The sequence below is a fragment of the Oncorhynchus mykiss genome, chromosome 11, assembly GCF_057628025.1.
Source record: "Oncorhynchus mykiss isolate SJ-2025 chromosome 11, ASM5762802v1, whole genome shotgun sequence".
NCBI classification, from domain to species: domain Eukaryota; kingdom Metazoa; phylum Chordata; class Actinopteri; order Salmoniformes; family Salmonidae; genus Oncorhynchus; species Oncorhynchus mykiss.
In genome coordinates, this window is record NC_143032.1 from 19,787,877 (window position 1) to 19,814,223 (window position 26,347).

A 26,347-nucleotide genomic window follows, 5' to 3' on the forward strand; every position below is an offset into this window, starting at 1 on the left:
TTTATTCATAACAATTTTATTAATAGTTCTATAATTCTATTTCACCATTTTTTAATTCCTGGGCATTTGTCAGTTCTATAAGGAGTTTAAATAATAATCTAAAGCATCTTTCATTTCACCACTTTCATTTATTCAATTATCTTTTTTCCATCTATTATTAAACCAGGAAATGTAGACAATCACTTTAAACAATTAAAAATAAATCCTGCCCTGCACTCAATCTGTTGTGGAACAGTTTTGACATAAATAATCATCTAAAAACCTATGATATTCCATAAACACGGGGGAATTTTACACAGGGACACATTCATACTCATAAAACACTACACCAAGTGCAACTTCTCAAAACATTGTATTTTTGAAATATACAAGGCTCTGTTTTGAAAATCATCCTTTTTTGTTTTGTTTTTCATTTTTACAATAATATTTACAGCAGTTTACTTTCTTTCTCACACAGTTCAGATATAAGAGACACTGGATAGAATCTAAACTTCACTTCATTTGTCCTTTAGTCAAACTCAATTAGCTGAACATTTGTAGATTGTCTTCCAATAACTCTTCCAGATGATAATGTAAGTATCAATGAAGACAAAATAACAAACTCAATGCAGGTTATTGAGCCAGCAACAGGTTGGGTTGCAGAGGAGGACAGAAAGGTCTATGGACAGGTTGGTTGCTTTGGCTTGGATGGAGACCTCCTCAGACTGCTATGGCACTGGGTTCATGTGGTCCAGACAAATGCCACAGTCTCCACTGTTCCTAGTTCTGGTTCATTCTTTCTCTCTCCCCGGAGTCGAGTGAGCGCGCATGTGTGTGTGTTTGTGTGTGTCCAACCAGCAGGTAGTCATGGAGTTTACCCCGCTGAGATCGTAGTTTATATCTGTCACAGAAAAGAAAGTGGACTTTGTGAACCAGGAAGCATGAGCTAGAGATGGGTTAACACAATATGGAGGTGTGTGTGTGTCAGATTCTGGAAGAAAGGGCTCTACAGCTAAAGGTTACGCTCATCCAGGAGACCTGGAAGAGTGGGGGGGGGGGGGGGGGGTGATGCTCTCTCTCTCTCTCTCACACACACACACACACACACACACACACACACACACACACACACACACACACACACAGCGCTCTGGTTTGCCAGTGCTATTTGAATTTGGTCGTGCTTTTTGTTTGAGGGTAAGAGGTATGGGGAAAGGGGGGGGGGGGGGGGGGGGGGGGGGGGCTGTTGGGAAAGGAGTCTTCAACCCAGAGAAGATCAGGGTTTAGGAGACAGAGATCAGGGGTCAGGGTTGGATCCATCCACCAATCTTTTCCCAGATCTGCAGGGATATGAGAGGTAGAGAGGGGACAGGGGATGGACAGAAGCTTAGGAAAGAGAGTGCTGGGTGGGGTAACAGCTGTTCAGCACACCTCCTTCCCAGGAGCTCCGCTGGGCAGGATGTTGAGCTGGGTGATCTGAGCAGAGTGCTCTTTAGCCTTCAGCCTCAGAGCTGCAATACTGGAGGCCCTGCGATCCGCTGCAGCTAAGGAGGAGGGAGAGGAGGAAGAAGGTTCGGAGAGGACTGGCGGAGGGATGGAGGGAGTCTCGACGGGCGGGGCAGGCTGGCGGAGGAGTGCAGCGGCGGTGGAAGCACTGGTCAGAGGGCCCATACTGGAGAAGAGCCTGAAAGAGAAGCAGGGATGACCGATGAAGGGATGGGAGAAAGAAGAGAGTGTTAGACCAGAATGTAAATGGCTTCTCCAGGTATTTGCAATCACCAGAATTTTTACACCAGTGCAGAAAAAAGGATATAAGAAGAGGAAGCCACTTTAGATTATTGAGATACATGCCATGTGTTTGGAGTGTGTGTCTGTTTTGGCACCTCCGCTAACAGCTTGGTTGTCAGCATCACACTGTCAGCTAATTACTATCAACACTGACATGAATGCACACCAACATAGTCTCATGAGCAAAACACCCCAAGCAACAGTCAGGGCTGAAAACTAACATCCTACTGAGACCAACAAAGGTAGAGGTCAGGGGGGCCTGCTCTGTCTACGTAATAGTACCCAGGATGATGGATGCTGTTGGTCACCAGTGTAAGGTGGTGTTATAGGATACAGTATAGGTGTGAGATGGTGTTATAGGATACAGTACAGGTGTGAGATGGGGTTATAGGGTACAGTACAGATGTGAGGTGGTGTTATAGGGTACAGTACAGGAGTGAGGTGGTGTTATAGGGTACAGTACAGGAGTGAGGTGGTGTTATAGGGTACAGTACAGGTGTGAGGTGGTGTTATAGAGTACAGTACAGGTGTGAGGTGGTGTTATAGAGTACAGTACAGGTGTGAGGTGGTGTTATAGGGTACAGTACAGGTGTGAGGTGGTATTATAGGGTACACATCAGGTGTGAGGTGGTGTTATAGGATACAGCACAGGTGTGAGATGGTGTTATAGTGTACAGTACAGGTGTGAGCTGGTGTTATAGGGTACAGTAGTGAGGTGGTGTTATAGGGTACAGTACAGGTGTGAGGTGGTGTTATAGGGTACAGTACATGTGTGAGGTGGTGTTATAGGATACAGTAGTGAGGTGGTGTTATTGGGTACAGTACAGGTGTGAGGTGGTGTTATAGGGTACAGTACAGGTGTGAGGTGGTGTTATAGTGTACAGTACAGGTGTGAGGTGGTGTTATAGGATACAGTAGTGAGGTGGTGTTATTGGGTACAGTACAGGTGTGAGGTGGTGTTATAGGGTACAGTAGTGAGGTGGTGTTATAGGGTACAATACAGGTGTGAGGTGGTGTTATAGGGTACAGTACATGTGTGAGGTGGTGTTATAGGATACAGTAGTGAGCTGGTGTTGTAGGGTACAGTACAGGTGTGAGGTGGTGTTATAGGGTACAGTATAGGTGTGAGGTGGTGTTATAGGGTACAGCAGTGAGGTGGTGTTATAGGGTACAGTACAGGTGTGAGGTGGTGTTATAGGGTACAGTATAGGTGTGAGGTGGTGTTATAGGGTACAGTATAGGTGTGAGATGGTGTTATAGGGTACACTAGTGAGGTGGTGTTATAGGGTACAGTACAGATGTGAGGTGGCATTATAGGGTACAGTATAGGTGTGAGGTGGTGTTATAGGGTACAGCAGTGAGGTGGTGTTATAGGGTACAGTACAGGTGTGAGGTGGTGTTATAGGGTACAGTATAGGTGTGAGGTGGTGTTATAGGGTACAGTATAGGTGTGAGATGGTGTTATAGGGTACACTAGTGAGGTGGTGTTATAGGGTACAGTACAGATGTGAGGTGGCATTATAGGGTACAGTACAGGTGTGAGGTGGTGTTACCAGATACAGTACATGTGTGAGGTTGTGTTATAGGATACAGCAGTGAGGTGGTGTAATAGGGTACAGTCCAGGTGTGAGGTGGTGTTATAGGGTACAGTACAGGTGTGAGGTGGTGTTATAGGATACAGTACAGGTGTGAGATGGTGTTATAGGGTACAGTACAGGTGTGAGGTGGTGTTATAGGGTACAGTACAGGTGTGAGGTGGTGTTATAGGGTACAGTCCAGGTGTGAGGTGGTGTTATAGGGTACAGTACAGGTGTGAGGTGGTGTTATAGGGTACAGTACAGGTGTGAGGTGGTGTTATAGGATACAGTACAGGTGTGAGGTGGTGTTATAGGGTACAGGTGTGAGGTGGTGTTATAGGGTACAGTACAGGTGTGAGGTGGTGTTAGAGGACACAGTACAGGTGTGAGGTGGTGTTATAGGGTACAGTACAGGTGTGAGATGGTGTTATAGGGTACAGTACAGGTGTGAGGTGGTGTTATAGGGTACAGGTGTGAGGTGGTGTTACGGGGTACAGTACAGGTGTGAGATGGTGTTATAGGGTACAGTACAGGTGTGAGGTGGTATTATAGGGTACAGTACAGGTGTGAGGTGGTGTTACGGGGTACAGTACAGGTGTGAGATGGTGTTATAGGGTACAGTAGTGAGGTGGTGTTATAGGGTACAGTGCACGTGTGAGGTGGTATTATAGGGTACAGTAGTGAGGTGGTGTTATAGGGTAGAGTACAGGTGTGAGATGGTGTTATAGGGTACAGTAGTGAGGTGGTGTTATAAGGTACAGTACAGGTTTGGGGTGGTGTTATAGGGTACAGTACAGGTTTGGGGTGGTGTTATAGGGTACAGTACAGGTTTGGGGTGGTGTTATAGGGTACAGTACAGGTGTGAGGTGGTGTTATAGGATACAGTAGTGAGGTGATGTTATAGGGTACAGTACAGTAGTGAGGTGGTGTTATAGGGTACAGTACAGGATTGAGGTGGTGTTATAGGATACAGTACAGGTGTGAGATGGTGTTATAGGGTACAGTAGTGAGGTGGTGTTATAGGGTACAGTAGTGAGGTGGTGTTATAGGGTACAGTACAGGTGTGAGATGGTGTTATAGGATACAGTACAGGTGTGAGGTGGTGTTATAGGATACTGTAGTGAGGTGGTGTTATAGGGTACAGTAGTGAGGTGGTGTTATAGGGTACAGTACAGGTGTGAGATGTTGTTATAGGGTACAGTAGTGAGGTGGTGTTATAGGGTACAGTAGTGAGGTGGTGTTATAGGATACAGTACAGGTGTGAGATGGTGTTATAGGATACAGTACAGGTGTGAGATGGTGTTATAGGATACAGTACAGGTGTGAGGTGGTGTTATAGGGTACAGTACAGGTGTGAGGTGGTGTTATAGGATAATGTAGTGAGGTGGTGTTATAGGGTACAGTAGTGAGGTGATGTTATAGGATACAGTACAGGTGTGAGGTGATGTTATAGGATACTGTAGTGAGGTGGTGTTATAGGGTACAGTAGTGAGGTGGTGTTATAGGGTACAGTAGTGAGGTGGTGTTATAGGATACAGTACAGGTGTGAGGTGGTGTTATAGGATACAGTACAGGTGTGAGGTGGTGTTATAGGATACAGTAGTGAGGTGGTGTTATAGTGTACAGTGCACGTGTGAGGTGGTGTTATAGGGTACAGTAGTGAGGTGGTGTTATAGTGTACAGTGCACGTGTGAGGTGGTGTTATAGGGTACAGTAGTGAGGTGGTGTTATAGGGTACAGTGTTATAGGGTACAGTACAGGTTTGGGGCGGTGTTATAGGGTACAGTATAGGTGTGAGATGATGTTATAGGGTACAGTATAGGTGTGAGATGGTGTTATAGGGTACACTAGTGAGGTGGTGTTATAGGGTACATAGGGTTATTATAGGGTACAGTACAGATGTGAGGTGGCATTATACGGTACAGTACAAGTGTGAGGTGGTGTTATAGGGTACAGTAGTGAGGTGGTGTTATAGTGTACAGTACAGGTGTGAGATGGTGTTATAGGGTACAGTAGTGAGGTGGTGTTATAGAGTACAGTACAGGTGTGGGGTGGTGTTATAGGCTACAGTACAGGTGTGAGATGGTGTTATAGGGTACAGTACAGGTGTGAGGTGGTGTTATAGGGTACAGTACAGGTGTGGGGTGGTGTTATAGGGTACAGTACAGGTGTGAGGTGGTGTTATAGGATACAGTACAGGTGTGAGGTGGTGTTATAGGATACAGTAGTGAGGTGGTGTTATAGTGTACAGTGCACGTGTGAGGTGGTGTTATAGGGTACAGTAGTGAGGTGGTGTTATAGTGTACAGTGCACGTGTGAGGTGGTGTTATAGGGTACAGTAGTGAGGTGGTGTTATAGGGTACAGTACAGGTTTGGGGCGGTGTTATAGGGTACAGTACAGGTTTGGGGTGGTGTTATAGGGTACAGTACAGGTTTGGGGTGGTGTTATAGGGTACAGTACAGGTGTGAGGTGTGTTATAGGGTACAGTACAGGTGTGAGATGGTGTTATAGGGTACAGTACAGGTGTGAGGTGGTGTTATAGGGTACAGTAGTGAGGTGGTGTTATAGGGTAGAGTACAGGTGTGAGATGGTGTTATAGGGTACAGTAGTGAGGTGGTGTTATAGGGTACAGTACAGGTTTGGGGTGGTGTTATAGGGTACAGTACAGGTTTTGGGTGGTGTTATAGGGTACAGTACAGGTTTGGGGTGGTGTTATAGGGTACAGTACAGGTGTGAGGTGATGTTATAGGATACAGTAGTGAGGTGATGTTATAGGGTACAGTACAGTAGTGAGGTGGTGTTATAGGGTACAGTACAGGTGTGAGGTGGTGTTATAGGATACAGTACAGGTGTGAGATGGTGTTTTAGGGTACAGTAGTGAGGTGGTGTTATAGGGTACAGTAGTGAAGTGGTGTTATAGGGTACAGTACAGGTGTGAGATGGTGTTATAGGATACAGTACAGGTGTGAGGTGGTGTTATAGGATACTGTAGTGAGGTGGTGTTATAGGGTACAGTAGTGAGGTGGTATTATAGGATACAGTACAGGTGTGAGATTGTGTTATAGGGTACAGTACAGATGTGAGGTGGCATTATAGGGTACAGTACAAGTGTGAGGTGGTGTTATAGGGTACAGTAGTGAGGTGGTGTTATAGAGTACAGTACAGGTGTGGGGTGGTGTTATAGGGTACAGTACAGGTGTGAGATGGTGTTATAGGGTACAGTACAGGTGTGAGGTGTGTTATAGGGTACAGTACAGGTGTGAGATGGTGTTATATGGTACAGTACAGATTTGAGGTGGTGTTATATGATACAGTACAGGTGTGAGATGGTGTTATAGGGTACAGTAGTGAGGTGGTGTTATAGGGTACAGTACAGGTGTGAGGTGGTGTTATAGGGTACAGTACAGGTGTGAGGTGGTGTTATAGGATACAGTAGTGAGGTGGAGTTATAGGGTACAGTACAGGTGTGAGGTGGTGTTATAGGGTACAGTACAGGTGTGAGGTGGTGTTATAGGATACAGTACAGGTGTGAGGTGGTGTTATAGGGTACAGGTGTGAGGTGGTGTTATAGGGTACAGTACAGGTGTGAGGTGGTGTTAGAGGACACAGTACAGGTGTGAGGTGGTGTTATAGGGTACAGTACAGGTGTGAGATGGTGTTATAGGGTACAGTACAGGTGTGAGGTGGTGTTATAGGGTACAGGTGTGAGGTGGTGTTACGGGGTACAGTACAGGTGTGAGATGGTGTTATAGGGTACAGTACAGGTGTGAGGTGGTATTATAGGGTACAGTACAGGTGTGAGGTGGTGTTACGGGGTACAGTACAGGTGTGAGATGGTGTTATAGGGTACAGTAGTGAGGTGGTGTTATAGGGTACAGTGCACGTGTGAGGTGGTATTATAGGGTACAGTAGTGAGGTGGTGTTATAGGGTAGAGTACAGGTGTGAGATGGTGTTATAGGGTACAGTAGTGAGGTGGTGTTATAAGGTACAGTACAGGTTTGGGGTGGTGTTATAGGGTACAGTACAGGTTTGGGGTGGTGTTATAGGGTACAGTACAGGTTTGGGGTGGTGTTATAGGGTACAGTACAGGTGTGAGGTGGTGTTATAGGATACAGTAGTGAGGTGATGTTATAGGGTACAGTACAGTAGTGAGGTGGTGTTATAGGGTACAGTACAGGATTGAGGTGGTGTTATAGGATACAGTACAGGTGTGAGATGGTGTTATAGGGTACAGTAGTGAGGTGGTGTTATAGGGTACAGTAGTGAGGTGGTGTTATAGGGTACAGTACAGGTGTGAGATGGTGTTATAGGATACAGTACAGGTGTGAGGTGGTGTTATAGGATACTGTAGTGAGGTGGTGTTATAGGGTACAGTAGTGAGGTGGTGTTATAGGGTACAGTACAGGTGTGAGATGTTGTTATAGGGTACAGTGGTGAGGTGGTGTTATAGGGTACAGTAGTGAGGTGGTGTTATAGGATACAGTACAGGTGTGAGATGGTGTTATAGGATACAGTACAGGTGTGAGATGGTGTTATAGGATACAGTACAGGTGTGAGGTGGTGTTATAGGGTACAGTACAGGTGTGAGGTGGTGTTATAGGATAATGTAGTGAGGTGGTGTTATAGGGTACAGTAGTGAGGTGATGTTATAGGATACAGTACAGGTGTGAGGTGATGTTATAGGATACTGTAGTGAGGTGGTGTTATAGGGTACAGTAGTGAGGTGGTGTTATAGGGTACAGTAGTGAGGTGGTGTTATAGGATACAGTACAGGTGTGAGGTTGTGTTATAGGATACAGTACAGGTGTGAGGTGGTGTTATAGGATACAGTAGTGAGGTGGTGTTATAGTGTACAGTGCACGTGTGAGGTGGTGTTATAGGGTACAGTAGTGAGGTGGTGTTATAGTGTACAGTGCACGTGTGAGGTGGTGTTATAGGGTACAGTAGTGAGGTGGTGTTATAGGGTACAGTGTTATAGGGTACAGTACAGGTTTGGGGCGGTGTTATAGGGTACAGTATAGGTGTGAGATGATGTTATAGGGTACAGTATAGGTGTGAGATGGTGTTATAGGGTACACTAGTGAGGTGGTGTTATAGGGTACATAGGGTTATTATAGGGTACAGTACAGATGTGAGGTGGCATTATACGGTACAGTACAAGTGTGAGGTGGTGTTATAGGGTACAGTAGTGAGGTGGTGTTATAGTGTACAGTACAGGTGTGAGATGGTGTTATAGGGTACAGTAGTGAGGTGGTGTTATAGAGTACAGTACAGGTGTGGGGTGGTGTTATAGGCTACAGTACAGGTGTGAGATGGTGTTATAGGGTACAGTACAGGTGTGAGGTGGTGTTATAGGGTACAGTACAGGTGTGGGGTGGTGTTATAGGGTACAGTACAGGTGTGAGGTGGTGTTATAGGATACAGTACAGGTGTGAGGTGGTGTTATAGGATACAGTAGTGAGGTGGTGTTATAGTGTACAGTGCACGTGTGAGGTGGTGTTATAGGGTACAGTAGTGAGGTGGTGTTATAGTGTACAGTGCACGTGTGAGGTGGTGTTATAGGGTACAGTAGTGAGGTGGTGTTATAGGGTACAGTACAGGTTTGGGGCGGTGTTATAGGGTACAGTACAGGTTTGGGGTGGTGTTATAGGGTACAGTACAGGTTTGGGGTGGTGTTATAGGGTACAGTACAGGTGTGAGGTGTGTTATAGGGTACAGTACAGGTGTGAGATGGTGTTATAGGGTACAGTACAGGTGTGAGGTGGTGTTATAGGGTACAGTAGTGAGGTGGTGTTATAGGGTAGAGTACAGGTGTGAGATGGTGTTATAGGGTACAGTAGTGAGGTGGTGTTATAGGGTACAGTACAGGTTTGGGGTGGTGTTATAGGGTACAGTACAGGTTTTGGGTGGTGTTATAGGGTACAGTACAGGTTTGGGGTGGTGTTATAGGGTACAGTACAGGTGTGAGGTGATGTTATAGGATACAGTAGTGAGGTGATGTTATAGGGTACAGTACAGTAGTGAGGTGGTGTTATAGGGTACAGTACAGGTGTGAGGTGGTGTTATAGGATACAGTACAGGTGTGAGATGGTGTTTTAGGGTACAGTAGTGAGGTGGTGTTATAGGGTACAGTAGTGAAGTGGTGTTATAGGGTACAGTACAGGTGTGAGATGGTGTTATAGGATACAGTACAGGTGTGAGGTGGTGTTATAGGATACTGTAGTGAGGTGGTGTTATAGGGTACAGTAGTGAGGTGGTATTATAGGATACAGTACAGGTGTGAGATTGTGTTATAGGGTACAGTACAGATGTGAGGTGGCATTATAGGGTACAGTACAAGTGTGAGGTGGTGTTATAGGGTACAGTAGTGAGGTGGTGTTATAGAGTACAGTACAGGTGTGGGGTGGTGTTATAGGGTACAGTACAGGTGTGAGATGGTGTTATAGGGTACAGTACAGGTGTGAGGTGTGTTATAGGGTACAGTACAGGTGTGAGATGGTGTTATATGGTACAGTACAGATTTGAGGTGGTGTTATATGATACAGTACAGGTGTGAGATGGTGTTATAGGGTACAGTAGTGAGGTGGTGTTATAGGGTACAGTACAGGTGTGAGGTGGTGTTATAGGGTACAGTACAGGTGTGAGGTGGTGTTATAGGATACAGTAGTGAGGTGGAGTTATAGGGTACAGTACAGGTGTGAGGTGGTGTTATAGGGTACAGTACAGGTGTGAGGTGGTGTTATAGGATACAGTACAGGTGTGAGGTGGTGTTATAGGGTACAGGTGTGAGGTGGTGTTATAGGGTACAGTACAGGTGTGAGGTGGTGTTAGAGGACACAGTACAGGTGTGAGGTGGTGTTATAGGGTACAGTACAGGTGTGAGATGGTGTTATAGGGTACAGTACAGGTGTGAGGTGGTGTTATAGGGTACAGGTGTGAGGTGGTGTTACGGGGTACAGTACAGGTGTGAGATGGTGTTATAGGGTACAGTACAGGTGTGAGGTGGTATTATAGGGTACAGTACAGGTGTGAGGTGGTGTTACGGGGTACAGTACAGGTGTGAGATGGTGTTATAGGGTACAGTAGTGAGGTGGTGTTATAGGGTACAGTGCACGTGTGAGGTGGTATTATAGGGTACAGTAGTGAGGTGGTGTTATAGGGTAGAGTACAGGTGTGAGATGGTGTTATAGGGTACAGTAGTGAGGTGGTGTTATAAGGTACAGTACAGGTTTGGGGTGGTGTTATAGGGTACAGTACAGGTTTGGGGTGGTGTTATAGGGTACAGTACAGGTTTGGGGTGGTGTTATAGGGTACAGTACAGGTGTGAGGTGGTGTTATAGGATACAGTAGTGAGGTGATGTTATAGGGTACAGTACAGTAGTGAGGTGGTGTTATAGGGTACAGTACAGGATTGAGGTGGTGTTATAGGATACAGTACAGGTGTGAGATGGTGTTATAGGGTACAGTAGTGAGGTGGTGTTATAGGGTACAGTAGTGAGGTGGTGTTATAGGGTACAGTACAGGTGTGAGATGGTGTTATAGGATACAGTACAGGTGTGAGGTGGTGTTATAGGATACTGTAGTGAGGTGGTGTTATAGGGTACAGTAGTGAGGTGGTGTTATAGGGTACAGTACAGGTGTGAGATGTTGTTATAGGGTACAGTGGTGAGGTGGTGTTATAGGGTACAGTAGTGAGGTGGTGTTATAGGATACAGTACAGGTGTGAGATGGTGTTATAGGATACAGTACAGGTGTGAGATGGTGTTATAGGATACAGTACAGGTGTGAGGTGGTGTTATAGGGTACAGTACAGGTGTGAGGTGGTGTTATAGGATAATGTAGTGAGGTGGTGTTATAGGGTACAGTAGTGAGGTGATGTTATAGGATACAGTACAGGTGTGAGGTGATGTTATAGGATACTGTAGTGAGGTGGTGTTATAGGGTACAGTAGTGAGGTGGTGTTATAGGGTACAGTAGTGAGGTGGTGTTATAGGATACAGTACAGGTGTGAGGTTGTGTTATAGGATACAGTACAGGTGTGAGGTGGTGTTATAGGATACAGTAGTGAGGTGGTGTTATAGTGTACAGTGCACGTGTGAGGTGGTGTTATAGGGTACAGTAGTGAGGTGGTGTTATAGTGTACAGTGCACGTGTGAGGTGGTGTTATAGGGTACAGTAGTGAGGTGGTGTTATAGGGTACAGTGTTATAGGGTACAGTACAGGTTTGGGGCGGTGTTATAGGGTACAGTATAGGTGTGAGATGATGTTATAGGGTACAGTATAGGTGTGAGATGGTGTTATAGGGTACACTAGTGAGGTGGTGTTATAGGGTACATAGGGTTATTATAGGGTACAGTACAGATGTGAGGTGGCATTATACGGTACAGTACAAGTGTGAGGTGGTGTTATAGGGTACAGTAGTGAGGTGGTGTTATAGTGTACAGTACAGGTGTGAGATGGTGTTATAGGGTACAGTAGTGAGGTGGTGTTATAGAGTACAGTACAGGTGTGGGGTGGTGTTATAGGCTACAGTACAGGTGTGAGATGGTGTTATAGGGTACAGTACAGGTGTGAGGTGGTGTTATAGGGTACAGTACAGGTGTGGGGTGGTGTTATAGGGTACAGTACAGGTGTGAGGTGGTGTTATAGGATACAGTACAGGTGTGAGGTGGTGTTATAGGATACAGTAGTGAGGTGGTGTTATAGTGTACAGTGCACGTGTGAGGTGGTGTTATAGGGTACAGTAGTGAGGTGGTGTTATAGTGTACAGTGCACGTGTGAGGTGGTGTTATAGGGTACAGTAGTGAGGTGGTGTTATAGGGTACAGTACAGGTTTGGGGCGGTGTTATAGGGTACAGTACAGGTTTGGGGTGGTGTTATAGGGTACAGTACAGGTTTGGGGTGGTGTTATAGGGTACAGTACAGGTGTGAGGTGTGTTATAGGGTACAGTACAGGTGTGAGATGGTGTTATAGGGTACAGTACAGGTGTGAGGTGGTGTTATAGGGTACAGTAGTGAGGTGGTGTTATAGGGTAGAGTACAGGTGTGAGATGGTGTTATAGGGTACAGTAGTGAGGTGGTGTTATAGGGTACAGTACAGGTTTGGGGTGGTGTTATAGGGTACAGTACAGGTTTTGGGTGGTGTTATAGGGTACAGTACAGGTTTGGGGTGGTGTTATAGGGTACAGTACAGGTGTGAGGTGATGTTATAGGATACAGTAGTGAGGTGATGTTATAGGGTACAGTACAGTAGTGAGGTGGTGTTATAGGGTACAGTACAGGTGTGAGGTGGTGTTATAGGATACAGTACAGGTGTGAGATGGTGTTATAGGGTACAGTAGTGAGGTGGTGTTATAGGGTACAGTAGTGAAGTGGTGTTATAGGGTACAGTACAGGTGTGAGATGGTGTTATAGGATACAGTACAGGTGTGAGGTGGTGTTATAGGATACTGTAGTGAGGTGGTGTTATAGGGTACAGTAGTGAGGTGGTATTATAGGATACAGTACAGGTGTGAGATTGTGTTATAGGGTACAGTACAGATGTGAGGTGGCATTATAGGGTACAGTACAAGTGTGAGGTGGTGTTATAGGGTACAGTAGTGAGGTGGTGTTATAGAGTACAGTACAGGTGTGGGGTGGTGTTATAGGGTACAGTACAGGTGTGAGATGGTGTTATAGGGTACAGTACAGGTGTGAGGTGTGTTATAGGGTACAGTACAGGTGTGAGATGGTGTTATATGGTACAGTACAGATTTGAGGTGGTGTTATATGATACAGTACAGGTGTGAGATGGTGTTATAGGGTACAGTAGTGAGGTGGTGTTATAGGGTACAGTACAGGTGTGAGGTGGTGTTATAGGGTACAGTACAGGTGTGAGGTGGTGTTATAGGATACAGTAGTGAGATGTAGTTATAGGGTACAGTACAGGTGTGAGGTGGTGTTATAGGGTACAGTACAGGTGTGAGGTGGTGTTATAGGATAATGTAGTGAGGTGGTGTTATAGGGTACAGTAGTGAGGTGTTGTTATAGGATACAGTACAGGTGTGAGGTGGTGTTATAGGATACTGTAGTGAGGTGGTGTTATAGGGTACAGTAGTGAGGTGGTGTTATAGGGTACAGTACAGGTGTGAGGAGGTGTTATAGGGTTCAGTAGTTAGGTGGTGTTATATGGTACAGTAGTGAGGTGGTGTTATAGGGTACAGTACAGGTGTGAGGTGGTGTTATAGGATACAGTACAGGTGTGAGGTGGTGTTATAGGATACTGTAGTGAGGTGGTGTTATAGGGTACAGTAGTGAGGTGGTGTTATAGGGTACAGTAGTGAGGTGGTGTTATAGGGTACAGTACAGATGTGAGGTGGTGTTATAGGATACAGTACAGGTGTGAGGTGGTGTTATAGGATACTGTAGTGAGGTGGTGTTATAGGGTACAGCAGTGAGGTGGTGTTATAGGGTACAGTACAGGTGTGAGGTGGTGTTATAGGGTAAAGTACAGGTGTGAGATGGTGTTATATGGTACAGTACAGGTGTGAGATGGTGTTATAGGGTACAGTACAGGTGTGAGGTGGTGTTATAGGGTACAGTAGTGAGGTGGTGTTATAGGGTACAGTACAGGTGTGAGATGGTGTTATGGGGTACAGTAGAGTAGTGAGGTGGTGTTATAGGGTGCAGTACAGGTGTGAGGTGGTGTTATAGGATACAGTACAGGTGTGAGATGGTGTTATAGGGTACAGTAGTAAGGTGGTGTTATAGGGTACAGTACAGGTGTGAGGTGGTGTTATAGGATACAGTAGTGAGGTGGTGTTATAGGGTACAGTAGTGAGGTGGTGTTATAGGGTACAGTACATGTGTGAGATGGTGTTATAGGATACAGTACAGGTGTGAGGTGGTGTTATAGGGTACAGTAGTGAGGTGGTGTCATAGGGTACAGTACAGGCATGAGATGGTGTTATAGGATACAGTACAGGTGTGAGGTGGTGTTATAGGATACTGTATTGAGGTGGTGTTATAGGGTACAGTAGTTAGGTGGTGTTATAGGATACAGTACAGGTGTGAGATTGTGTTATAGGGTACAGTATTGAGGTGATGTTATAGGATACAGTACAGTAGTGAGGTGGTGTTATAGGATACTGTAGTGAGGTGGTGTTATAGGGTACAGTACAGGTTAGAGGTGGTGTTATAGGGTTCAGTACAGTTGTGAGGTGTATTATAGGATACAGTACAGGTGTGAGGTGGTGTTATAGGGTACAGTACAGGTGTGAGATGGTGTTATAGGGTACAGTAGTGAGGTGGTGTTATAGGGTACAGTAGTGAGGTGGTGTTATAGGATACAGTACAGGTGTGAGGTGGTGTTATAGGATACAGTACAGGTGTGAGGTGGTGTTATAGGGTACAGTACAGGTGTGAGATGGTGTTATAGGGTACAGTACAGGTGTGAGATGGTGTTATAGGGTACAGTAGTGAGGTGGTGTTATAGGGTACAGTAGTTAGGTGGTGTTATAGGATACAGTACAGGTGTGAGATTGTGTTATAGGGTACAGTGCACGTGTGAGATGGTGTTATAGGATACAGGTGTGAGATGGTGTTATAGGGTACAGTAGTGAGGTGGTGTTATAGGGTACAGTATAGGTGTGAGATTATGTTATAGGATACAGTGCAGGTGTGAGATGGTGTTATAGGATACAGTACAGGTGTGAGATGGTGTTATAGGGTACAGTAGTGAGGTGCTGTTATAGGATACAGTACAGGTGTGAGATGGTGTTATAGGGTACAGGTGTGAGGTGGTGATATAGGGTACAGTAGTGAGATGGTGTTATAGGGTACAGTACAGGTATGAGATGGTGATATAGGGTACAGTACAGGAGTGAGGTGGTGTTATACAGTACAGGTGTGAGGTGGTGTTATAGGGTACAGTACAGTAATGAGGTGGTGTTATAGGGTACTGGTGTGAGGTGATGTTATAGGATACAGTACATGTGTGAGATGGTGTTATAGGGTACAGTACAGGTGTGAGATGGTGTTATAGGGTACTGTACAGGTGTGATATGGTGTTATAGGGTACAGTACAGGTGTGAGATGGTGTTATAGGGTACAGTACATGTGTGAGATGGTGTTATAGGGTACAGTAGTGAGGTGGTGTTATAGGGTACAGTACAGGTTAGAGGTGGTGTTATAGGGTTCAGTACAGTTGTGAGGTGTATTATAGGATACAGTACAGGTGTGAGGTGGTGTTATAGGGTACAGTACAGGTGTGAGATGGTGTTATAGGGTACAGTAGTGAGGTGGTGTTATAGGGTACAGTAGTGAGGTGGTGTTATAGGATACAGTACAGGTGTGAGGTGGTGTTATAGGATACAGTACAGGTGTGAGGTGGTGTTATAGGGTACAGTACAGGTGTGAGATGGTGTTATAGGGTACAGTACAGGTGTGAGATGGTGTTATAGGGTACAGTAGTGAGGTGGTGTTATAGGGTACAGTAGTGAGGTGGTGTTATAGGATACAGTACAGGTGTGAGGTGGTGTTATAGGGTACAGTACAGGTGTGAGATGGTGTTATAGGGTACAGTACAGGTGTGAGATGATGTTATAGGATAATGTAGTGAGGTGGTGTTATAGGGTATAGTAGTGAGGTGGTGTTATAGGATACAGTACAGGTGTGAGGTGGTGTTATAGGATACAGTAGTGAGGTGGTGTTATACTGTACAGTAGTGAGGTGCTGTTATAGGGTACAGGTGTGAGGTGGTGTTATAGGGTACAGTACAGCTGTGAGGTGGTATTATAGGATACAGTACAGGTGTGAGGTGGTGTTATAGGGTACAGTACAGGTGTGAGATGGTGTTATAGGGTACAGTAGTGAGGTGGTGTTATAGGGTACAGTAGTGAGGTGGTGTTATAGGATACAGTACAGGTGTGAGGTGGTGTTATAGGGTACAGTACAGGTGTGAGATGGTGTTATAGGGTACAGGTGTGAGATGGTGTTATAGGGTACAGTAGTGAGGTGGTGTTATAGGGTACAGTAGTGAGGTGGTGTTATAGGGTACAGTACAGGTGTGAGGTGGTATTATAGGATACAGTACAGGTGTGAGGTGGTTTTATAGGGTACAGTACAGTAGTGAGGTGGAGTTATAGGGTACAGTACAGGTGTGAGGTGGTGTTATAGGATACAGTACAGGTCTGAGGTGGTGTTATTGGGTACAGTAGTGAGGTGGTGTTATAGGGTACAGGTGTGAGGTGGTGTTATAGGATACAGTACAGGTGTGAGATGGTGTTATAGGGTACAGTACAGGTGTGAGATGGTGTTATAGGGTACAGTAGTGACGTGGTGTTATAGGGTACAGTACAGGTTTTGAGGTGGTGTTATAGGGTACAGTACAGGTGTGAGATGGTGTTATAGGTTTACAGTATAGGTGTGAGATGGTGTTATAGGGTACAGTAGTGAGGTGGTGTTATAGGGTACAGTACAGGTGTGAGATTGTGTTATAGGGTACAGTACAGGTGTGAGATGGTGTTATAGGGTACAGTACAGGTGTGAGATGGTGTTATAGGGTACAGTAGTGACGTGGTGTTATAGGGTACAGTACAGGTGTGAGGTGGTGTTATAGGGTACAGTACAGGTTTTGAGGTGGTGTTATAGGGTACAGTACAGGTGTGAGATGGTGTTATAGGTTTACAGTATAGGTGTGAGATGGTGTTATAGGGTACAGTAGTGAGGTGGTGTTATAGGGTACAGTACAGGTGTGAGATGGTGTTATAAGGTACAGTACAGGTGTGAGATGGTGTTATAGGGTACAGTAGTGAGGTGGTGTTATAGGGTACAGTACAGGTTTTGAGGTGGTGTTATAGGGTACAGTACAGGTGTGAGATGGTGTTATAGGTTTACAGTATAGGTGTGAGATGGTGTTATAGGGTACAGTAGTGAGGTGGTGTTATAGGGTACAGTAAAGGTGTGAGATTGTGTTATAGGGTACAGTACAGGTGTGAGGTGGTGATATAGGGTACAGTAGTGAGATGGTGTTATAGGGTACAGTACAGGTATGAGATGGTGATATAGGGTACAGTACAGGAGTGAGGTGGTGTTATACAGTACAGGTGTGAGGTGGTGTTATAGGGTACAGTACAGTAATGAGGTGGTGTTATAGGGTACTGGTGTGAGGTGATGTTATAGGATACAGTACATGTGTGAGATGGTGTTATAGGGTACAGTACAGGTGTGAGATGGTGTTATAGGGTACTGTACAGGTGTGAGATGGTGTTATAGGGTACAGTACAGGTGTGAGATGGTGTTATAGGGTACAGTACATGTGTGAGATGGTGTTATAGGGTACAGTAGTGAGGTGGTGTTATAGGGTACAGTACAGGTTAGAGGTGGTGTTATAGGGTTCAGTACAGTTGTGAGGTGTATTATAGGATACAGTACAGGTGTGAGGTGGTGTTATAGGGTACAGTACAGGTGTGAGATGGTGTTATAGGGTACAGTAGTGAGGTGGTGTTATAGGGTACAGTAGTGAGGTGGTGTTATAGGATACAGTACAGGTGTGAGGTGGTGTTATAGGATACAGTACAGGTGTGAGGTGGTGTTATAGGGTACAGTACAGGTGTGAGATGGTGTTATAGGGTACAGTACAGGTGTGAGATGGTGTTATAGGGTACAGTAGTGAGGTGGTGTTATAGGGTACAGTAGTGAGGTGGTGTTATAGGATACAGTACAGGTGTGAGGTGGTGTTATAGGGTACAGTACAGGTGTGAGATGGTGTTATAGGGTACAGTACAGGTGTGAGATGATGTTATAGGATAATGTAGTGAGGTGGTGTTATAGGGTACAGTAGTGAGGTGGTGTTATAGGATACAGTACAGGTGTGAGGTGGTGTTATAGGATACAGTAGTGAGGTGGTGTTATACTGTACAGTAGTGAGGTGCTGTTATAGGGTACAGGTGTGAGGTGGTGTTATAGGGTTCAGTACAGCTGTGAGGTGGTATTATAGGATACAGTACAGGTGTGAGGTGGTGTTATAGGGTACAGTACAGGTGTGAGATGGTGTTATAGGGTACAGTAGTGAGGTGGTGTTATAGGGTACAGTAGTGAGGTGGTGTTATAGGATACAGTACAGGTGTGAGGTGGTGTTATAGGGTACAGTACAGGTGTGAGATGGTGTTATAGGGTACAGGTGTGAGATGGTGTTATAGGGTACAGTAGTGAGGTGGTGTTATAGGGTACAGTAGTGAGGTGGTGTTATAGGGTACAGTACAGGTGTGAGGTGGTATTATAGGATACAGTACAGGTGTGAGGTGGTTTTATAGGGTACAGTACAGTAGTGAGGTGGAGTTATAGGGTACAGTACAGGTGTGAGGTGGTGTTATAGGATACAGTACAGGTCTGAGGTGGTGTTATTGGGTACAGTAGTGAGGTGGTGTTATAGGGTACAGGTGTGAGGTGGTGTTATAGGATACAGTACAGGTGTGAGATGGTGTTATAGGGTACAGTACAGGTGTGAGATGGTGTTATAGGGTACAGTAGTGACGTGGTGTTATAGGGTACAGTACAGGTTTTGAGGTGGTGTTATAGGGTACAGTACAGGTGTGAGATGGTGTTATAGGTTTACAGTATAGGTGTGAGATGGTGTTATAGGGTACAGTAGTGAGGTGGTGTTATAGGGTACAGTACAGGTGTGAGATTGTGTTATAGGGTACAGTACAGGTGTGAGATGGTGTTATAGGGTACAGTACAGGTGTGAGATGGTGTTATAGGGTACAGTAGTGACGTGGTGTTATAGGGTACAGTACAGGTGTGAGGTGGTGTTATAGGGTACAGTACAGGTTTTGAGGTGGTGTTATAGGGTACAGTACAGGTGTGAGATGGTGTTATAGGTTTACAGTATAGGTGTGAGATGGTGTTATAGGGTACAGTAGTGAGGTGGTGTTATAGGGTACAGTACAGGTGTGAGATGGTGTTATAAGGTACAGTACAGGTGTGAGATGGTGTTATAGGGTACAGTAGTGAGGTGGTGTTATAGGGTACAGTACAGGTTTGGAGGTGGTGTTATAGGGTACAGTACAGGTGTGAGATGGTGTTATAGGTTTACAGTATAGGTGTGAGATGGTGTTATAGGGTACAGTAGTGAGGTGGTGTTATAGGGTACAGTACAGGTGTGAGATTGTGTTATAGGGTACAGTACAGGTGTGAGATGGTGTTATAGGGTACAGTACAGGTGTGAGATGGTGTTATAGGGTACAGTAGTGACGTGGTGTTATAGGGTACAGTACAGGTGTGAGGTGGTGTTATAGGGTACAGTACAGGTTTTGAGGTGGTGTTATAGGGTACAGTACAGGTGTGAGATGGTGTTATAGGTTTACAGTATAGGTGTGAGATGGTGTTATAGGGTACAGTAGTGAGGTGGTGTTATAGGGTACAGTACAGGTGTGAGATGGTGTTATAAGGTACAGTACAGGTGTGAGATGGTGTTATAGGGTACAGTATTGAGGTGGTGTTACATGTACAGTACAGGTGTGAGGTGGTGTTATAGGGTTCAGTACAGGTGTTAAGTATACAAGTTTATGAAAGTAGAGGTACCTATTGTCTCACCTGCCGAAGGTGGGTCCCATGAAGGCGGGGTGACGGAACATAGCGGCTGTACCCAGGAATGTTCCGAGGCCCAGCGGTGTCCCCAGGTGCTGGCCTGAGTGGTTGCTATGGGGATGAGCTAGACCAGGAAATGCAGCTGCTGCAGCAGCAGCAGCTGTCCAGGCAGACTCTAGGACAGGGTGAGGGTGTGGGGGAAAGGGACCCCCATCCAGGTAGTGGCTGAGGGGGTGGGCGGCTGACAGGGGGCCAGGGAAAGGGAGTCCAGAGGGGTGCGTCTGGACACCTGCCTTTTCACGCTTACGCCACTTAGCACGACGATTCTGAAACCATACCTATAGAGAGAGAGTGGGAGAGAGGTCAGAGGTTAGCTAACATAGAAATACGTAGGCTACATTTCATTTTGTATAGGTTTATTAGATTGAGTGAATAGATACATTTTAGCAGAATGAAACAAAGGTGTCTGCCTATGCTGGCTTCCTACAAATTGATATTGAGAAACATGAACAACTTTGGAGCGATATAAGGTGACAAGGTTATTTAGGCAGCTGCCTATATTTGGAAGACCGGGAAACCCTTGCTGTGCCACATCGAACCTGCTCGAGCACAAGCTCCTGTGTAAACGGAAGATCCCATCGCTCTGGTTCATGAGGTGACAAACAGGCAGAAAGTCAGCGGTAATTACACAAGCACTAAAACCCGCGCTCCCTCATGGTCCGTTAGTCTAAAGTTAGCTAATTAAAATCAGTTCCCCCTGCAGTCTGACTGATAGACTGAGATCGGTGTGGCGCGCCGTAATTAAGAACCGTGTTAACAAAAGATGGGGAGAATAGCAGCTGAACAGAGTCCAATAACAATTAATGCGCTTTAAATTAAATTCTTCAAAATGTTGAACAAGTCATTTCCAAAGGGTATTTAACTTTCCCACGCCCCCCCCCCCCCCCTCCCCCCGCCTATTGCGCTGCTGAAACAGGGGCTCTAACAATGGAAGAAAATGTCAACAGTAAGAGAAAGTGAACGATATTAGCCCTGCGCGCACACACACACACACTATTCCGTTGGAAGCTGTTTAGCATTACACGGCCCCTCGGGAATGTACGAGTTTTATCACCTCCCGATGGCGCCCGTTAAGTGATTTGTTCACCTACGGTCCGGAGAAGGGACATCTGTTGTTTTATACCGGCCGTAACCCCGGATGGAGCATCGCTGTGTTTGAACTGTCTCTTTGGTTATGAGCCCTGGGCTAATACATGCAAGCCACGCTCTCTATGGAGAGATAGGAGAGGAGAGGAGATTGGGGGGGGGGGGGGGGGAACAAACACCTTTAATGGTCCCTCATTCGCTCCAAGTGCAAAGCATCGGATCAATGCGGCTCTATTGCAATCACAAAATGAGAAATCAAATAGCATTATTCTGCAGCCACCCCTTTCTCCCCCTCCCCTCTCCTCTCTTTCTCTCCATCTCCATCTCCCCCTCCCTCTCTCTCTTCCTCCCTCTCCACCTCATACACCTCCTCTCTCTCTCTCTCGTTCCGGCGATGGTAATTCAAACACCATTTTCTCCCTGAGAATAGCTCGTGTTTGCTCTTGGACTAAGTGCGCTTTTATGAATCGTCCGCGTCCGCTTAATTACCGTTAAAACGTCCCTCGGTGCATGTAATAACTTCCAATAACAGGATGGAGCTTCGCTACGCAGCGATTGGGGTCATTTAACACATTTCAGGGTAGTAAATCACTCAGACCCTCATAAAGACTTTTATCCATAGGCTACTGCTAAAGGCCTGAACTTGTGCCAACTTTATTGTATGCGTCATGTCAACACAAAAAAACAGCAAATAACGTAGGAATATTGGGAAATACAAATAATTATAGACTTAGTAAAATTATGATTCTATGAAGGTGTAAATCTGAAGATGCTTGGAAATTATGTTAGGCCTACATTGTATAAATATGCATTTGACGTTTTTGATTATTATAACAAGACAAAGGCCTAATAATAATAATAAAATAGGAATTGTTTCATTACATACTCTAAGCCTAAGTGGTACTGGCCTTTATATTCGTTTCTAATTTGGTAGCCTATTTATTTAAATAACCTATTTGAAATGTTTAAGTGTTATTATATAACCATTTTAGTTGAAAGCGACAGTCAGCCGTAATTGCAGCAATAAAACGTTAAAAAGCCACTTACTTGGACGCGCGCCTCGGTCAGATCCAGCCGCATCGCAAGCTCTTCTCTGAAAAGGCAAGAAAAGAGGTTACCGTTTTTGATCGAGAACTCGAATGTTTTTTTTAATCTCTCCCGCACCCGTAACAATACAAGAAAATAGTTATTTTTTAGACACCGAAAACCCACAGAGAAACGACGGTCCTTTATGCTATTTTCCTTACGATGGTTTGAGGAAAATTGTCAGGGTGATTGTATTGTAATCTGTCTTTTTTGCCCATAATAGCTGCCTTATACAATGGCTTTCTTTAGAGTCAGTGGAACAACATAATGGTGGAATTTGGAAATAATGACATCCAAACTATTACAAAGACATCATGCGCTTGGCTGAAATAGAAGTCTATACATGCACAAATTGATTACCACAATTTCGCCTTAGAAATAATAAACGCACAAAAACATCGATCAACAATAGCATATTTATTATTTGGCTCATGTTGCCATTGTTAAATAATATTTTCCAAATCCCCGTTTAAAATATATTTTCTATTCCTTATCTTGAACGTGTTCTACAGATGATTTACCTTACTGAAAGTGATAGGCTAACCCGTCTGTCTGCTGCACGCATGAAAAAAATGGACATTCTGAAGCCTGTTGTACACTTCATAATGCATAGTAATATTCCATTCTGTAATAGTACAATTATAATAAGATAATAGGCTAATGAGAAAAATCTAATCTCAAATCTAAATATTCAACTCTACATGTGGGGTCCTGAAAACACATAGGCCTAACTAGAATACATTTGTTTTTACAATAATATTAGGTTTTCATTAATGATTGAAAAAAAAATACTTACATTTGAAATTCCCTGAAAGGCCTACATTTTGTAGTCTATTGCATCAAAAAAAGAAGTAGGACTTACTCGTGTATAAAAAATGTTTAAAAAAATGTAAAAATGTAATTTAAAAAACGTATCTAGAGGCAGGTAGCCTAGTGGTTAGAGCGTTGGGTCAGTAACCGAAAGGTTGCTGAATCGAATCCCCGGTCTGACAAGATAAATAAATGTCTTTCTTCCCCTGAACAAGGCAGTTAACCCACTGTTCCCCGGTAGGCCGTCATTGTAAATAAGAATTTGTTCTTAACTGACTTGACTAGTTAAATAAAGGTTACATTTAAACATTTATTTTTAATTTTAATTTTTTATTTAGAGCAGCCTTAGCAGTGACTTACTCTCAATTCATCAGTCAGAAGAAAAACTATTGCATTCCATGACGTGATGTGGAGCAAAACATAATGAGTCTGAAATAGAATCATATGCTAGTAGCCTATGTGTAGCCTTAACAAAAATGAAAAAATAGACGCGATTTAATATTTGACACTGCCAAAAACATTATTTGCCTTTAATTTTCAGGAACAGATGATTTGTGTGAAATGCTGTTTTCACGTTCTCTGTTCTCTCGAGATGCGTAGCCTAGACCTTCAGCTAATGAATGAATAAAGAAAGAGTTGACGTGCACATGTGTGTGGGTGTATGTGTGTGTGTGCGTTTTATACTCTTGAGCTTGGGCAGGCTCAGAAACCTACATTTCGTTGAATAGATCAGCAGTGCGCACGGACGAGCTGCCACCAGCTAATTTTCCATATGAGAATAATATCCATATCGCCGATAACAATGAGATTAGGTAAATGTGACAAAACGGGTTGGTTCTCTCACTTTAAGCTATTGTTCTGCCTTATGTAAGGCACTGATTCGGCTACATGGTAGGTGTCAACTCACCAGTCTCGAATTATAGCTGGGTTGAATTACCTAAGTGGATAAAAAGTGGACTGTTTTCTAGGCCTACTATTTATTACATAAATAAATAGTGACGATAAAGGGTTTTAATGTTGTTACCACAGACATCACAATTAAAATATAGGCATCATAAATGACAAGGCTTATGCATGTTTGACCTCATGTTATAAAAGTTGATACACCATTGTATGATATAGCAGATTTGTGACATTCTTTCACATTATTCTGAGTTATATGTTTGCCTCTGGTAGTTGTATCTCAAGCTCTGTAAAGATACAATAATGTTATATTTTCCAACTTCAACTATTCCATTATTATTATTATGATTATTATTATTACTAAAGTAGGCACACTGCTACTTGTTGTTCGTTATGTAGCAAACAACTAATGAGGCTTAGACGAAAAAAGTGTAACGTGAAATAGAAACGTCTATCCAAAACGTGCATTTAACGAAATGTTGTCATGGTTGGGTGACATTGTTGCAGGTGTTACAACAATGATGGCGTTAATGTTAGGGATGTTGCATATGAATGAATACCTGAGTTTGTGCTGTAACTGTAGACAATACTGTACCTGGTGAAGACGTCGGGGTAGTGTGTCTTCTGGAAAGCCCTCTCCAGCTCCTCCAGCTGATAGCTGGTGAATGTAGTCCTGTATCTTCTTTGCTTGCGTTTTAGCATTCCTTCTTCGGAATCACTGCCTGCCGACAGACACACGCTGTCCTCGCCGTCCCTCACGTCTCCATCCCCGGCGTGGAGGCTCTCCCTCTCGTCGTCCTTCGGGGAGAGACCCATCGTCTCCCCGCAGCTCTCCTCCTCTTTTCCCGCGTCCTCGTCAAACTTCATCGACCCTAACTCGCCCAGCCTTAGTCCAGGCCCATCTTCCGGCCCTTCAGTGGGACTCTGGCCTCCCTCTCCCCGGATCAGGGATGCGTTCTCCCGGTACGATTTGCTCCGGCTGATGCTCACCTGTGGAGCCTGGATGATTTTGAGGCTCTCACAGGCTTGGTCCACCAGGAGCCTCTCCTTGTCCAATTTCTCCCCTATGTCATGAACTAAACCCCGGCCGTGGTCCAGGTACTTCCCCCCTGGTCCGTAGAGCCGGCGCATCTTTGGTGGAAGGTGCATGTCTGTGTCTAGGGATAGGGGATCTTTAGTCGAGCCGATAGTGAGGGTGTCAAAGGTATGGAGAGGATGACGAGACATGTGTAAGTGCAGGAAAAGCAAATGGAGACCGAAAGCGCAACAAGGCGCATAGTCCAATGCAAAGTTATGCACAATTTATTAAAGTGAGAATGTTTGAATAAACTTGAAAATGTATTATTTCTGTCTACAATTGCATGCACATTTGAGTAGCCTATGTATCGTATCAACGATAAAGTTGACAGATATCTTATTTTCCACTGTCGCACAACCTCAGACACTTTTAAATCTGATGGACCATTATTAGCAAATGTTTACTTCCATTCTGCAGTCAGCTGTAGCCAATGCTTTATGTTGATGGTTTATGATCATGTTATAAACACACACCGTTATATTGCCTATATTCAACAACCAAAACATGTCATTGGAGCATGCAGCAACCCTTTCCCAAGTTGGAGAGCCATGTTTTCATGAGCGGGGCTGTCTTACCTTCGGTCTGCTTGTCGTGCTCCTGTCTCCCGGGTAGAGCTGTCAAACTTTGCGCCCCTATCAGCCTGACTTTACAGGGGCTCGGTCGGCCCAGAATACTGTCTATACAATAGGAGGAGAGCAGAGTGGGCGATTTACTCTTACATTCTCCCCGGTCGTGGATATCTTCTTCGAACTGACTAGTCATTTTGATCTGTTTAGTGAAGCGCTTATTTGACAGGAGAGCGGCAGTAGCCTAAATATGATCCTCACTCACCCTCCCTCACTCTCTTTCTTTCTCTCTCTTTCCCTCACTCTCTCAATTTCCCTCTCTCTCTCTCTCTCTCTCCCTCTCTCTCTCTGACGTTCCGAGATTGTTCCTCTCACTATCCCTCCCTACCCACCGTTAATGACAGAAACTGTTGGCTGGCTCAAGCCCCGCTCTCCGCGTGTTCGCATTGACGTGTGTTATATCCCCTGATTGGCTCGCGTCGGGGAAAGAGAAGCTTTATATATTTTAGCTGTTAAACTTAATTTTGGAGAAACGGAGAAAAACAAAGCTTGCGGTGGAACCCAGTTCCGATGGATTGAACTCAGTATTCGATTTTCCTTTTGGATTTCAAAAGGATATTGTAGGCCTACAAATAATATGCTGCTAATAATAATTATAATAGCCTAACAATAGTAACAATAATAATAATAATAATTACAAAAACAACAATAATAATAAAGACAATATATTGGCCTTTCCAAATATGTGTTATTTTGTTGAGTTAAATAATCATGCATCATAGTTCAGCCCTTCAGTTAAAGGAAAATTCCAGCCAAAAACTATCTTTGGGTATTTGTTTCATT

At 44.5% G+C, this 26,347-nt stretch overlaps 1 protein-coding gene across 1 annotated transcript; it reads right to left on the reverse strand.

Annotated features, from left to right (window-relative positions):
• Window positions 1-25,975, reverse strand: LOC110536578 (aristaless-related homeobox protein A). The gene is made up of 5 exons (XM_036935128.2): window positions 25,514-25,975; window positions 24,456-25,032; window positions 22,109-22,154; window positions 19,922-20,253; window positions 1-1,663 (listed from the first exon to the last, which is right to left on the reverse strand). The coding sequence occupies exons 1-5, from the start codon at window positions 25,698-25,700 to the stop codon at window positions 1,402-1,404; spliced, it is 1,404 nt and encodes a 467-aa protein (XP_036791023.1). The 5' UTR covers window positions 25,701-25,975; the 3' UTR covers window positions 1-1,401.
• Between the last annotated feature and the right edge of the window lie 372 nt (window positions 25,976-26,347).